Source organism: Poecile atricapillus, chromosome 3 (genome assembly GCF_030490865.1).
Source record: "Poecile atricapillus isolate bPoeAtr1 chromosome 3, bPoeAtr1.hap1, whole genome shotgun sequence".
Taxonomy (NCBI): domain Eukaryota; kingdom Metazoa; phylum Chordata; class Aves; order Passeriformes; family Paridae; genus Poecile; species Poecile atricapillus.
The window spans coordinates 116,242,291-116,258,051 of record NC_081251.1 but is presented as its reverse complement, the minus strand read 5'-3'; the positions used below and the strand labels follow the sequence as shown (position 1 = coordinate 116,258,051).

At 55.8% G+C, this 15,761-nt stretch overlaps 1 protein-coding gene and 1 long non-coding RNA gene across 7 annotated transcripts in view; one reads left to right on the top strand and one right to left on the bottom strand.

Annotated features, from left to right (window-relative positions):
• Window positions 1-9,126, bottom strand: part of RALGAPA2 (Ral GTPase activating protein catalytic subunit alpha 2) — a 103,267-nt gene extending 94,141 nt beyond the window's left edge. For all 6 annotated transcript variants that reach the window (XR_009277183.1, XM_058834902.1, XM_058834901.1 and 3 more), the window contains exons 1-3: window positions 8,943-9,126; window positions 3,536-3,646; window positions 3,049-3,098 (exon numbers count right to left, since the gene is read on the bottom strand). Coding sequence is in view for 5 of the 6 variants with exons in the window: in XM_058834902.1 (XP_058690885.1) it covers window positions 3,049-3,098; window positions 3,536-3,646; window positions 8,943-9,048 (267 nt within the window). In the remaining variant the exon portion in view is untranslated. The remainder of the gene's footprint in view (window positions 1-3,048; window positions 3,099-3,535; window positions 3,647-8,942) is intronic.
• An 853-nt stretch (window positions 9,127-9,979) lies between these two features.
• LOC131578310 (uncharacterized) lies at window positions 9,980-13,626 on the top strand. Its single transcript, XR_009277441.1, has 3 exons — window positions 9,980-10,082; window positions 10,691-10,801; window positions 12,866-13,626. It is a non-coding gene; the product is annotated as an uncharacterized LOC131578310 (long non-coding RNA).
• The last annotated feature ends 2,135 nt before the right edge of the window (window positions 13,627-15,761 follow it).

Sequence of the window (15,761 nt, the reverse complement as noted above, 5' to 3'; positions counted from 1 at the left end):
ATGACACCATCAGCAAGACAGATGTAGTTGCTCTTAAATAACGAAGGAAAATTATAGAGAATGGGAAGAAATCGATCCATGGATTTCAAAACCATCAACCTGCTTTTACTTCATTAGAGATTAAACACCACAGCGTCAGAGGAATTGCTGCCTGGTGCTGCAAGAAAGATAAAATGCTTTATTATTAACAAAACCCACCCCAAACTCTCCCAACCAGCTGATGGCACAGAGCTGTGAGTGGAGCACATAAACAGCACAGTGCACTCCTGGAGCTCTGTGACACACAGCACTCAGAGCTGAGCTCTTGGGCTGCCCCTCAAAAGGGAGCAGGGACACAGGGAACAGCAGTCACCTGCTCTGCAAATAGAGAAAAAAAAATAAATTACAAGCTTAGCAGAAAAAGAATTGTGTGCCACACAATTTGGGGCTTTCAGCTGCAACAGGGATAAAATAACAGTACCACTGCCATATCACTTCACACTTATCTACCTGGGGAAAGCCAAAACGCCCCACAGAGCTAGAGCCAAGCATTTTGCAGTGTTAATTGCAACAGTTAACCCTTCACATTCCTCCCTGCTGGGTATCACTTCTTCTCTGAGCAACAGGCTGCCAGAAGCTGCTGCCATGCAGCCCAGCCGTGCAGCTGATGTGCAAAATGAGAACCTCCATCCATTGCTCAGGCAGTTTGCAGAGGATTTGTGGGAAAAGCCTTTGCTGCCCAGCACACACACTAGGTGTCACTCCACAACAGCAGCACAGTGCCACCGAACCGCCAGCAAAGGCAATTCCCTCATAAATATTTGTATTGGTGCTTAAACTGTTAACCCTCAGCACGGGGACTCCGGATTTGTTAATCCTGAGTAACTACCTAGCTAGCTAATTAGCAGAAAATGCAGCATCCCCCCGGCTCCCGCTGACATCACATTAAATATGGGGAGCTTAACAATCAATTAGTTGTGTTTCCCATGGAAAACAGCACCATGTCTCATCCCCTGGCACTCCTGACTCCCTGGGCTGGGGCTCCCGGGCTGCTCCCAGCCAGGGACAGCCACCCATGGGCTGCACATCCCCAGCACCAAGGGAATCACCCCAAACCAACCCCACAGGGATCCCCAGCACCAAGGGAATCACCCCAAACAAACCCCACAGGGATCCCCAGCACCAAGGGAATCACCCCAAACAAACCCCACAGGGATCCCCAGCACCAAGGGAATCACCCCAAACAAACCCCACAGGGATCCCCAGCACCAAGGGAATCACCCCAAACCCAAACAAACCCCACAGGGATCCCCAGCACCAAGGGAATCACCCCAAACAAACCCCACAGGGATCTCCTGTCCCCAGGGTGAGCAGCCTGGGGCACAGCTCTCTCTCCTCCACCAGGAGCCCGAGCAGCCCTTCAGACACAACCTGGGGCTTTTCCTCCCTCACACAGCACATTCCCCCTCCTCTTTTAGGGAGCATTATGGGGTGGTGCTTGGGCACCCCTTTCCAAGCCCTGGCAATGCCCAGCTCTCCCCTCTGCCCAGGTGAGCAAGCCTTGGCTGTTCCCCATTCATGGCCCAGGCACAGAAATGTCACCAGTGACACCTTCTCTGCTGGGCTGGGCACCCAGCAGCAGGAGGAGGAGGAGGAGGAGGAGGAGGAGGTGTTTCTCCTGCCCCAAACAGCCCTGGCAGGTCCCTGAGCTGGTGCTGGCACGGCCCCAGAGCAGAGCCCTGCTAATGTCACAAGGAGCAGGAATTCACCTCGGGTTTCAGAGGGAACACGCCGTCTCCTGGAGGGGGGGAACCAGCAAAGGGAGAATTCCAGATCACAAAACCCCAGGATCCCATGTCACCATTGTCATGGCCATTTTTCCCACTCCAGGCACATTAGGCTAAACAGCATCATTCTTCTTGTCACCATAAATCCCATTCCAACCAGCAGCTACTCATTAATGCACAACCATGCAGCCACACACTTCTGAGGGGCTGGGGGAGTGAGGGGAGTTGACAACAATTAGTCTTTGTTTTAGCTTCAATTTCTAGAGTCCCACTGAAAGTTTAAGGGGTTTTTTCCTACCAAAAAACCCCAAAATATAAACAAAAATGACATTTCTATGATGCAATACTCAGGTAAAAAGTTAGTAGTGGGAGCAACAGAGAAAGAAATAAAGAGAAAGAAATGAGCAGAGGATGATATGTGTGTTTAACCTTAAGAGAGAAATCTGGCCAATTATTTACCTAATCAACTGTTAAAATAATAACATTTAAAGGTGCCAGTGCTTTCTGACTAGAGACAGGCAGAGTTTAAACAGAGAATTTTGGTGTGCATTGTAAGAACATTTTATGTGTCAGGCTTTCATCTGGTCCAGTGATATTTTCTCACATCCAAACACATTTAGGTAACAACTCCAGTCAAAGGGGTACCTTGGAAAACAACCTATCCCAGACCAGTCTCGTTGCAATTAAACCAATCCTGATTTGGTTGTGCAAAAGTTAACGAGGTAACATTTCCTCCCCAGACACGGCCAGTGCTGGCAAGGAGGGAAGGATGCACCTCTGGAAGTGAGAGATATTCCACTGAACAAAAAAACCCCAAAGAAATCAGCATTTCACAGACTGCAGCTGATGGGCAGCAGCTGCCAGCTCCTGTCCTTTGGGAGATGGGAACGGGTGCTGCTGTGAGGGGAGCAGAGCCCAGCTCCTGCTGTGAAATAAACACTGAGAGAGAGGGGGAACGGGCTGCTCTCCTCCACAAAACACAACAGCAAACTCCTGTTCAATCAAAACACCAGAGAAACAACACAAAGCAGGCTGTGGGGAAGCCTAACAGACTCAAGGCTGCAGTAGAGCCCCCAGATTCCACAGAAAGCCCTGGCTCGTTCTCAGAGCATCACTCCCCAGCACAGAGGTGTTCCTGCTGCATTCCCAAGGCATTCTGGAAACATCTCCAGGCTCAGGTGGCTGACACACGGCCTCACCCCTCACCACAAAGCCCTGAGCAAGCACGGAGTGACAGCGACATTTAAAACACAAATCAGCTCTCATGGCATGGAAAACTTACTTCAAAGAGAAAGAGGATGGAGTCCAGCTCCTCCCTTTGCGATTTATTCCCTGCAAGACACAAAACAAGATTGCTTGCCAGAAACAGGGGACAGGAGACAGCAGAGTGGGGCTGGTGCTGCTCAGCTGAAGCCAGAGGTGCTGCTCAGTTTATTTCTCAGCCCAGGTAAGGGTGCCAGGGGCGGGCTGTGCCCAGGCTGCAGTGCCCAGGCTGCAGTGCCCACCCTCGTGGAGCTGCAGGAGCCCTGCAGGGTGAGGGCACAGCTGGGTAAATGCTGAAAGAAACCCAGAAATGTGCCAGCTGTGCTCTCAGTCCAGAGAGGGACGTGCCATGCTCATCTCTCCTGCCAGCACCACGTTAGGGTGATGATACCAACCCCGCACTGCAGGAAAATCCAGATAACTGAGGATGGGCTCTAATGGAATCCAAACCCCTGCACGGTTATGGGACACTGGCCAACAGCTGCTGGGAAAACCCCAGAACTCACCTTTTTGCTTCAAGCTGTTTTCCAGTGTTATGAAGTTTTCATAGAATATAAAATAAATTTGAGAGTAATTGTTGTCAAAAAACTGCTTCAGGTCACTTCCATCCACGAGATCTGAAAAGAGGAACAAACAGAACAATTACACAAGAGCAGAAAGACAAGAATTTCAGGCATTCTGCAAGTTTAGCAGTAGAGAATGAAATAAATGCAATACAAAACTATTTCAACGAGGTCACTGAGTATTCTGTACTAAATACACTGGGTTCATCCTTGCAAGGAATTTCACCGAATTTATCAGAGTCTGCAGCAGGGCTTTGGTTTGCTTGCTTTCCATTAAAAAATAAAAAATAAAAAAAATAAAAAGAAATTTAAAAAAATATAAAAAACGAGGAGAGTCTTGGCTGTGGAACCAAATGGCTTCTGCACCAATCAAAACTAACAGGTACTGCTGGAGAAAAACACCAGCAATGGCTTTTGGATGCAAATTCAGTTCTTGTCTTCATCTGGCAAGCAGACCAAAAACCAGCATATTCCCATTTCATTTCTTGGAATAATGGCAACCCGAGCACGTAGCACTTTCCTAAGTGCTACCTTGGGTCTGAAATTTGAAATAAGTTTATTTTCTACAAAGGAAAAAGTCCGATGTTTTCTCAGCCTGACGCTGGCCAAACATTAATAAAGGTTAATTTCCTCCCTTTGGTCCTTACTGCCACCCATTTGGGGAAGGAAAGTTGGGTGATTTTGCTCAGAGGAGAGTGAAGGGCTGAAATGAACATCTCCTCATGGAAGCCTCACCTTGCAGGACAGCCATTCATTACCCAAAACAAAGCTGATTCCAGCTAGGAGGCTCAATTATATCCCAGGACTATGGAAGAAAGGATAACTTCAGCCCTGGACAAGTTGATTTTAATTTAAATTAATACCTTTCCAGCAGCAAGGCTCTGCTTGGCTGCTTGTGCTATGGAAACAATTAGAGCAGGGAAACTCTTTAACGTGATATTTGTTTCCTGCTCCTGAATTTGCAAGCTAAGTGCAATTATTCCCCTCCATGAATGCGTCCTGTTAAACACAACTCCAGGGGAAAACAAGGCTTTCATTTACTGGGATTTCATATGAGGGAATGAGGTCATTAAAATCTAAACAAAAAGGAAACTTTCCCTCTTAAATTGCGAAGGGAGGAGAAAGGAACTGCCTCACCAAGAAAGCAAATTCTCCTTTTTGCTGGATGTGGCACATCGGTGGTGACTCAGGGGTGAGAGTGATGTGAGCTGCATCCCTACAGCCCTGTCCCACAGATGTTTCACTGCAGGGCTCCTTCCTGCTGCCTTCTCACCAGGACACTTCCCTGTGCCTCGGGAATATTTAAAATTTAGGGTAACACCCAGTAAGAGCCCGAGTCTATTTGCCCAACTCCCACTGCTCTTCCTCACACTAAAACAAACCCCAAGGGGCCACCGAGCCTGTCCTTAGCACATGGACCCGCCTCCTGTTTTCCTCTTAATTGCCAAATTATCAGAGTCACCTGCAAGAAATCCCCCCTTCACTCCCCCAACTCCCAAAGTCACTCCATGCCATTTTCTCAAAGCTCCCTTAATCCTCAAGCGCTTGAAAAATTAAAGGAGACGAAGACAATTTCGCAGCCACACCCCGGTTAATGATAAACTTTTACCAGCAGCCTTCACCCCAGAAATAATGTACAATTCTCGCTTATCTTCACAAGAAGTATGTCAGCGGGAAAGAGCCCGTTACCGGAACAGCCCCAAATTAATGTCAACATTATTTGGAAAATAGGGGTTTGAAAGCCAGGCCGGGGAACCGCGGGGAGCGGCTCTGAGAGCGGCAGGAGCCGGCACACATCCCCGGCAGGACGGACAGACAGCCATCCCCGGCAGGACGGACGGACACACATCCCCGGCAGGACGGACGGACAGCCATCCCCGGCAGGACGGACGGACACACATCCCCGGCAGGACGGACGGACACACATCCCCGGCGGGACGGACGGACAGCCATCCCCGGCGGGACGGACGGACAGCCATCCCCGGCGGGACGGACGGACGGACATCCCCGGCGGGACGGACGGACAGACAGCCATCCCCGGCAGGACGGACGGACGGACAGACAGCCCCGGCAGGACGGACGGACAGCCGGCCCCGGCAGGACGGACGGACAGCCAGCCCCGGCAGGACGGACGGACAGCCAGCCCCGGCAGGACGGACGGACAGCCAGCCCCGGCAGGACATCACCCATCCCCGGCTGCCCGTGCGCCACCGGAGGATCCTGCGGAGCTCCGGGGAGCCAGAACCGAGCCCAAGGCAGCCAGAACCGAGCCCAAGGCAGCCGGAACCGAGCCCGGGGAGCCAGCAGTGCTCCTGGAACCCAGAACCGAGCCCCAGGCAGCCAGAACCGAGCCCAAGGCAGCCAGAACCGAGCCCAAGGCAGCCAGAACCGAGCCCAAGGCAGCCAGAACCGAGCCCAAGGCAGCCAGAACCGAGCCCAAGGCAGCCAGAACCGAGCCCAAGGCAGCCAGAACCGAGCCCGGGGAGCCAGCAGTGCTCCTGGAACCCAGAACCGAGCCCCAGGCAGCCAGAACCGAGCCCCAGGCAGCCAGAACCGAGCCCCAGGCAGCCAGAACCGAGCCCCAGGCAGCCAGAACCGAGCCCAGCCCGGCAGCCGGAACCGAGCCCAAGGCAGCCGGAACCGAGCCCAAGGCAGCCAGCAGTGCTCCTGGAACCCAGAACCGAGCCCGGGCACACAGAACCGAGCCCCGGGCACACAGAACCGAGCCCCGGGCACACAGAACCGAGCCCCGGGCACACAGAACCGAGCCCCGGGCACACAGAACCGAGCCCCGGGCACACAGAACCGAGCCCCGGGCACACAGAACCGAGCCCCGGGCACACAGAACCGAGCCCCGGGCTCACAGAACCGAGCCCCGGGCACACAGAACCGAGGCCCGGGCACACAGAACCGAGGCCCGGGCACACAGAACCGAGGCCCGGGCACACAGAACCGAGCCCCGGGCACCCAGAACCGAGCCCCGGGCACCCAGAACCGAGCCCCGGGCACCCAGAACCGAGCCCCGGGCACCCAGAACCGAGCCCCGGGCACCCAGAACCGAGCCCCGGGCACCCAGAACCGAGCCCCGGGCACCCAGAACCGAGCCCCGGGCACCCTCCTCTGTCAGCCCCAGCCCCGAGCAAGGCGCTTCCCCCAAAAGCACTGGCCTTAAAGACCCCATCAGGGAGAGCACCAGGGAACCTCACAAATGTCATATTCAGCCTTGACTGGACTCTGTGTGGCTCCCACTACTCATCAGGGAAAAGGCTGGAAGCTCTGCATAAAGCAGCATCCCACATCTGTTTGCAGCAGCACTCCTGAGTACTTAAATTGTGCCCGAGGAGGAAACACCATTGAAAGAGATATTACAACATAAAAAGAATATTTTTACCCAAAAAGAGCCACAGAAGAGAATTCTTAAGGCGCAGAGATCCGTTTTTGCGCTACAGAAGTCCCACAGAAAGCACTCTGGGAAGGAGCAGAGGCTTCATTTGTGGCCAGGCAGAGGGGAAGAGCCACATCTGTACATCCCCCACCACTCAGGCTGTTACTTTTTAAGTCTATCTTAAAAACAGAACAACAAAAAAACAACCCAAAACCAAAACCACACCACTGGCACTTCCACAAACTGTATTTAGAACTCTAAGTTAACAGAAGTTCTGGCCATGAGTGCATCCCCATAGGAACAGAGAAATAAGGGAACTGTCCTGCTGGTTTCTCAAAGGCACTGAACAGCCACTTTGAAGCCCTGCTGCTGCTCTGGGTAGAGTTTGGTCCTGCCATGAGGACAGAGCAGGAACTCGGAGCCTAAAGGCCGCTGGAGCCTCGAGAGATGTCACAACCAACACCAGCTCAAGAGGAACCTTTTCTTTCCCTCTGGACAAACCTGCACAGGTGCCAGCAAGGGACCTGAAGCAATCCAAAGCTCACAGGAGCCCTTATTTATGGAAACACACATTCCTTTCACTCTGATCTGTATCCTCCTGCACCGCTGGGGTCACAGAGGAGTAACTGAGGCTTTGTTTACAACTAAACTCCCAGAGTTAAACTAACAAAGGAAGAGGAGTTGGCATCTCCCAAGGAAACACGAGAGCAGGAGCAGCGATTTGGGGAACGTGTGGCACCGCGGCCCGAGGGAAGCAGGAGTAACACATTCCTACCCAGAAGAAAAGAAATCCAGCTACTTTTGAGCCTTTATACCCAAAGCTTTACCTGCTGGAAAGGCTCTTCCCACGTGTGGAGTCTTCAAACAGGAGCACGGAAGACACCCTGGCAAGGGCATCGAGAGAGAGAGAGAGCATCTTCCAGAAGCCGCTCTGGCATGCTTCCAGCGGTGCTGCCGGGAGCAGACAGGCGGGGACACAGCGGGGACACAGCGGGGACAGCGCCTGCACCCACCTGCAGCCGGACACGGCACAGCCCCGGGCCCCGAGCAGCGCTCACCTGGCACCAGCGCCACAAACACCCTGCATCAAAAACCACAACCACACCACAAACACCCTGCATCAAAAACCACAACCCTGCTCCGACCGCCAGCAGCCCCGGGCGGCTCCGTAAGAGCAGCAGATAACGAGGAACAGGTGAGCACATCAGCAGATAACGAGGAACAGGTGAGCAGATCAGCAGCTCACAAGGAACAGGTGAGCAGATCAGCAGCTCACAGGGAACAGGTGAGCACATCAGCAGCTCACAAGGAACAGGTGAGCAGAGCAGCAGATAACGAGGAACAGGTGAGCAGATCAGCAGCTCAAGGAACAGGTGAGCAGATCAGCAGCTCACAAGGAACAGGTGAGCAGGCCGGCGATGGGGCTGAGCAGCATCACCTGGCGATCCGCAGGGCACCGGGCGGGCACACAGCGAGCCCAGGCTCAGCCCAGCCTCCGGAGCGCCGCTCGCAGCTGCCGCTTCCCACGGTACCGGGAGCCCCGGGACGCCTGCAGCCCTGGCCCGGAGCCACCGACACCCCGGCACCGACACCGACACCCCGGCACCGACACCGACACACACACACCGACACCGTGCCGGGACTTCCACCAGAGCCACACTCCCGACACACAGCCCGGGGAGCCGCCCGGGAGGGAGCCCCGGGAGCCGCCCGGAGGAGCCCGGGGAGCCGCCCGGAGGAGCCCGGGGAGCCGCCCGGAGGAGCCCCGGGGAGCCGCCCGGAGGAGCCCGGGGAGCCGCCCGGAGGAGCCCGGGGAGGCTCTGTGCCTGCAGCACGGGCAGCTGCTCCCCCGGGCTCGCTGCCCCTGCCCGTGCAGCAGCCGCAGCCCCGGCCGGGGCCGTGCCCGGCTCCCCGCGGGGGCTCGGGGCCCCGGGGCCGGCTCCCCCCGCGCCCAGCCCCGCTCACCCAGCAGCGCCCGGAGGTGCTTCAGGCGGGTCAGCACGTCCCGCTTGGGGTCCAGCGCCTTCTGCGTGGATTTCCTGACGTCGGCGTGGCTCTTCCTGGAGAACATGCCGGCGGGGCGGCGGGGATGGAGGCGCAGCCCCGGAGCGCTCGCTGCCCGCGCCGCCGCCGCCGCTCCCGCCCCCGCCCTGCGCGGGGAGCGCCGGGAGCGCCGCCCCCCGCCTGACGTCACCGCCGCTGCGCTGACGTCACCGGGGCGGGAGCGCGGGAGCCGCCGGGAACCCCCGAACCCACCGGGACCCCCGGGACACACCCCCGGGAACCTCCGAACCCGCCGGGACCCCCGGGACCACCCCCGGGAACCTCCGAACCCGCCGGGACCCCAGGGACACCCCCCTCGGGACCCCCCCCGGGACTCTCCTCGGGACCCCCCGAACCCGCCGGGACCCCCTCCGGGAACCCCCGAACCCGCCGGGACCCCCTCCGGGAACCCCCGAACCCGCCGGGACCCTAGGGACACCCCCCTCGGGACCCCCCCCGGGACTCTCCTCGGAACCCCCGAACCCGCCGGGACCCCCGGGACCCCCCGCCGGGACCCGCCGGGACCACCCCCGGGACCCCCCGAGCCCGCCGGGACCATCCCCGGGACCCGCCCCGGGAGCCCCGCGAAGCGCAGCGGAGATTCCCGGGAGAGCGGCGGGAATGGCCCGGGCAGGGCAGCCGGACCGGAGGCGCTGAACCCCAGGTTTGGGTGGGAAGGAGCTCAAAGCCCCTCCAGTGCCCCGGCAGCGGCACCTCCCGCCGTGCCAGGCTGCTCCAGCCCGGCCCTGGGCACTGCCAGGGATGGAGCAGCCGCAGCTGCTCTGCCAAGCTGTGCCAGGGCCACCCCACCCTCCCAGGGAGAGAGTTCCCCCGGTACTCGGTGCAGATCTCCTCCAGAAAACACTCAGGGTTTGTAAGGGTATAAATATGTGAGTGTGTGGACAATGCGTGCTGTCTTTGTGCACGGGAAGGTAAAAGAGCACGCTCGTAGGTACACAGCAAAGCACAATCCAGCACAGAAGCAGAAGCCAGCAGGGTTTCAGCTAAAGGCCATCAGATGCTCTCAGTAAAATTCCTGGGTGGAAAAGCAAACTGGAGTAAGTTTTCAAGCAGGCTGTGGTCCTAAAACGAACACAAGTGGTTTCAGGGAAATAACTTGCACGTACACTTCTTAGTTTTTAACAAAAGTACTTAAAAACCAGTTTACACATCACATAGAAATTATTTTCTCAGCCACGAATCAGCACAGAAAATCAAATGTCACGAGAATTACTGTTGCTAGAAGCAGAAAACACAGCGCTGCCACATCTCACTTCCTCTGAGCCCTCTCAGGGATGGTTTCTGCTACAGAGGCCTGAGGTCACTGGAGCAACAGGTCACCAAGGCTTGGCCACATCCATCCCACTGGGGACAGGGCAGCCCCAGCTCCTCCATCCCTCCTGGGATGGCCCCGAGCCCGCAGGAGCAGCAGGGGCTCTGGGGGAAGGTGCAGTGCACAAACAAACACATAAATGAGGCTGGAGGAGGGGGCAGTGCTCCTGCACACCCTGCGTGTGAGCGTGGCACAGCTGGGACAGAGCCAGGGCTGCCTGTGCCACCAGACCCTGCTGACAAGTGACAAGTCATTGTTGGAGTCAGGAGGATGGGGAGTGACGGTGCACAGCATTGAAAACGAAAAAACTGATTAATCCCTTTTCTTACACGGAAAGGCTGAATGCTTGGAGTCAGCCACAGAAAATTGGCTGCTGTCACATCATCCCTGGCCTTGGAGCCTGACTCAGGCTTACAGTAACTCCTGTTGCACACCTTTCCCATCCCAGGTAATTCCTGCTGCACACCTTTCCCATCCCAGGTAATTCCTGCTGCACACCTTTCCCATCCCAGGTAATTCCTGCTGCACACCTTTCCCATCCCAGGTAATTCCTGCTGCACACCTTTCCCATCCCAGGTAATTCCTGCTGCACACCTTTCCCATCCCAGGTAATTCCTGCTGCACACCTTTCCCATCCCAGGTAATTCCTGCTGCACACCTTTCCCATCCCAGGTAATTCCCTTGGCGCACCTTTCCCATCACACCATGCCACCCTGTCTCCTTCAGGAGCAGTCATTGTTCTGCAGCAGGTGTCTCAAATGGTGCCATTTCAGCATCTGCAGCTTCCTGAGGAGATTGGATTGGGCTGTTCTGGCTCTCCCCTTGCATTGCCACAAATTGATCTCAGCACTTGGCTGAGGGAGCACATGGCTGACGTCTTGGCTTGCCCTTGTTGGGTTTTTTTCCTTCCCTTCCCTTTTATTTTAATTGTTTTACAAAGCTAACAGCTCCCGGTTTGTCTCTTCTGGCGGTTTCTGACCGTTCCAGGTCGTGTTCTGCTGTGTTAGAAAGGAGCTGCTGCAGATGCAGGGATTGTGGAGACACAGCTGCTCTGGTGTCTGATAACCTGTGTTATCAGATAACCCGTGTGAGGAGCAGCCGTGGTGCTTGCACCCCACTGCAGAGCTCTAGGCCCTTTGGGGTGTGCCAGGAGCTCTGCTGTGGAGAGCTGCAGGGGAGAGAGATGCTGTGCCTGGAATCAGTGCTCTGGGACAGCCCTTGCTCTCCCTGCGAGTTCAAACATCACCAAATGCAGTTTTTCAGAGGATTCACTGGGGAGCTGGCGCAGGACAGCGCAAGGCAGAGAATGGCAGCCAGCCTGGGGCAGTGACCTCAGCCTGGGCAGGAGAAGACAGTCCTGCCACTCGTGTTTTCTGACAGCACAACCCCTGCAGTTTCCCAGAAAGTCAGATGATGCATTTCCGAAAGCCGGTGCTTAAGGCGGAATAATTTCCTGAAAGAGATTTGTTCCTTTCAGGATCTGAGGTGGAATCTATATAAAGCTGTGACTTCAGGGGACAGTGCAGGGCTGGCCTGTGCCAGAACCCAATTGTTCAGGGCCCCTTGGGGTGCTGGCACTGCCCTTGGGGTGCTGGCACTGCCCTTGGGGCCACTGGCACTGCCCTTGGGGTGCTGGCACTGCCCCTGGGGCCACTGGCACTGCCTTTATGGCCACTGACACAGCCCCTGGGGCCACTGGCACTGCCCTTGGGGCCACTGGCACTGCCCTTGGGGCCATTGGCACTGTCCTTGGGGTGCTGGCACTGCCTTCGGGGCCGCTGGCACTGCCTTCGGGGCCACTGGCACTGCCTTTGGGGCCACTGGCACTGCCCTTTGGGGTGCTGGCACTGCCCCTGGGGCCACTGGCACTGCCCTTGGGGCCACTGGCACTGCCCCTGGGGCCACTGGCACTGCCTTTGGGGCCACTGGCACTGCCTTTGGGGTGCTGGCACTGCCTTTGGGGCCACTGGCACTGCCTTTATAGCCACTGGCACTGCCTTTGGGGCCACTGGCACTGCCCTTTGGGGCCACTGGCACTGCCCTTGGGGTGCTGGCCCTGCCTTTGGGGCCACTGGCACTGCCTTTGGGGCCACTGGCACTGCCCTTGGGGCCACTGGCACTGCCCTTGGGGCCACTGGCACTGCCTTTGGGGCCACTGGCACTGCCCTTGGGACCACTGGCACTGCCCTTGGGGCCATTGGCACTGCCTTTGGGGCCACTGGCACTGCCCTTGGGGCCATTGGCACTGCCTTTGGGGCCACTGGCACTGCCCTTTGGGGCCACTGGCACTGCCCTTGGGGTGCTGGCACTGCCCTTTGGGGCCACTGGCACTGCCCTTGGGGTGCTGGCACTGCCTTTGGGGCCACTGGCACTGCCCTTTGGGGCTGCTGGCACTGCAGCACTCCTCCTACAGGAGTTTCTATTTTGGGCATTGCCTCCAGCAGTACAGGTGAGGGGCAGTGCATTCCCAGCCCAAAATAGAATGGCCTGAATTATTAATGTGTGTTTGCAGCGTGGGCCAGCGTGCTCTCCCTGAATTCCTTCCCTCCGTGCCCCCAGCCTGGCAGCAGCCCGGTGCTGTGGAGTTTGTGGGGTTTGTGGAAATGTGACACCGGCTGCCACCTGAATTTCTCTGGACCTGATGAACAGGCAGAGCTGCTTCTCCCGTGGAGCCTGAAATTTTAATGGCGCAGATTAAATTACGGAACTTCTCCAATTGCTTGTGTCAATATAACACTTTATCCTGAGCCTAGGGGAAAAGTAAACACGGGAGGCTCGCATCCTGAACGACCTGCAGGTGAGGTCACGCCTTCCTGAGCGCAGAATGCCGGTGCTGCCTTTCTGTCCTTCCAACCAAAAGCTCCAGCCTGTGTCTGGCAGGTTGGGTTTGTGTCCTCCTGCACAGCCTTGGTCCCACACGTCCATGGAGGCACCTGAGCCGCTCATTCCGGGGTTGGAATGGGTTCCCTGGCTGCTCCCTGGCTCAGGGCAGAGCCCTGTGCTGGCCCAGCCTGCTGCCTGGGGAGGGGAGGCTCTGCCCTCTCTGCCCTGCTGGGACTAAGCCTGTGCAGAAGATTTTTCCAGCGGCTTCCAGGGGTTGTTTTATCCAGCGTTCCTGTAGGGCGTGCGGGCACGGAGCCCTGCTCCTGCCCAGCTCTGCTCCAGCTTCAAACCACACAGGAACTGCTGGCTCTCTGCTGAGTGCCTGATGTCCTCCAGGTCTGGATCCTGCCATCCCCTCTCCATGGATCAGCCTCTGCAAAGGTTTGGAGTTTGGCTGAGCCTGTGGGAGCAAAGGCTCTCTCTTCTCTTCTCCCCACCTGGCACCCAAAGGAGTTCTCACTGTCCCGTGGCCTGTGGAGTTTTACTTAGGAAAAACCCGGTGGAAAATTTCCACCCATTTCAGCACGTGGGGCGGTCAGACATCATTCTTATAGTAAAAAATGATAGACAGGAGAAACCCACTGCCAAAAAACCCTCTCAGATTTCCTTCTGCCAGAATCTCCAACTGTGCGGAGGGGGAAAGGGAAGGATTTATGTCTATGGATGGAAAAAAAATCCAAAATAGAAAGAACAGCCATTGCATGTCCCCTGATACCTTCCAAAAGGAAACCGTGTGGAGGATGTGGAAATTTCATGGAGTAAAAATATCGGCCCTGAGGAGAGCTGGGAGCGCCTTTGCCAGAGGTTGAACTGCACGAGGAGGTTTCTGGCACGTTGTGCAAGCCCATAGCCTTCTGCTCTGGCCACCATCTTTCCATGAGGAGATGTTTCAGCTCCAGACTGGCCTAAGAGGAGGCTTACACGGCAAAATCAGGAAAATCATCGCTGTGCTCCCCTGCTCCTGGTGGCGCAGGACAGGGATAAAGCGCTGCTCGTCTCACCCGCACTAAATCCCAGATAAGTGTTGTTTACTTCACCCCTCTCCAAGAGGAAAGGTCGCTGTGATCTCGGAGGAGCTGCAGCAGCAATTTCCTCCTGGCTGTTCCCCTCTGGCCCTGGGAGGCAGAGCCCCCTTCCCCTGCTCTAACAGGGGACTCTGTTAACCCTGCCCGTGCCGGCTGCGAGCCTCTGGAACAGCTGAGGGACAGGCACACACGCTCTGCTCCCAGCCAGTGCTGCTCAGAGGCTGAAACAAGGCTCACTCCTTCCTGCAAGTTACACCTTGCAGAAAGAGCCTTTCTTTTCCTCTTGTCCCCTCCTCGGCTCTCCTGGGTTTATATTGCCATGTATTTAACCTAAACCCCTCTTGGTTTGGTTTGGTTTGGTTTTGGCTGAGCATTGTGTTCGTCCTTTCGTTTTTCTCTCGTCTTGTGTTGGCTCTTGATCACTCCAAGGAGCAATAAATGAGGAAGGAAGCAGCTGACTGGGATGGCCCTAAAGCTGGGCTTTGTTAGCACCCAGAATGACCACTCTGCTTGTCTTAGTGCAGTTTATTCTGACAAACCAGCCTGTGTGGCGTCTTCCCTTCTCCTTCTGAAGAGAAGATCTCAAATGCTTTTTGTACATGAGGAGGAGAACAAAAAATCCTTCAGAACGAACCAGTAGCACACAAAGCAACCACTGGCCACTGATGTTCCACGTGTTCCTCTTTTTCTTCCTGTGCAAATGAAGGACTGCAGAAAGCAGGGCGGTAATTGCAGCCTGCAGGAACGGTTTGGGTTTTCCTCCATGGACGAGCATGACAATAAAATGATAAAAAATAAATTTTTACCGACACAGCTGGTGTTCAGATGAAATTATGTGGTTAGCTTTGAAACGGTATTAAAAGAGAAATTTTAATTAACCTGTACCACTGAGTCAGAAGATAATATCTGACGCATCTCACAGGCCTACAGACAAAATACGATAAAATAATTATTTGCAATTAGATATATGCATTACAGACAATGTTGTAATTAAAATGTACTTAATGTCACAGGAGGTCCCTTATTATCAAAATAATTTGTAGAAGGACTGTGGAAACAATGTGGTGATTATCCATCCCTCTGGCAAGAAACAATCGGGATTTGCCAAGAGCCCGAAACGTCTCTGGGTTTGGAGCCAGCAGGGTCCAAGAGCTCGACTCCTTTGGGAGCTGAGTTGTGTCTGTCCCCAGGGTGGGCACAGGGCACCCATTTCTCGCTGTGCCTGCGCTGCTCAGTGCCCTGCCAGGAGGAGATGTGCCTGTGCTGCTGCTCCACTGCAGCCAGGAATGCATGCAGGGCAGGCTGGGTGAGGGAGAGGTGCCACAGGTGCTGCACTGCTCTTCTCTGGGGAAAACTGGTGTCTCTGTTCCATTATTGGCTTCTTGGCTGCAGCAAAAGGAGTGATCAGATTTCCTGGGCTGGATTCTTTTCCTACTGCGGCCCTTCCAAAGCGCTTGAGCCACGGAAGAGCTCAAACCCGAGGGAAAATTAGATGTATAG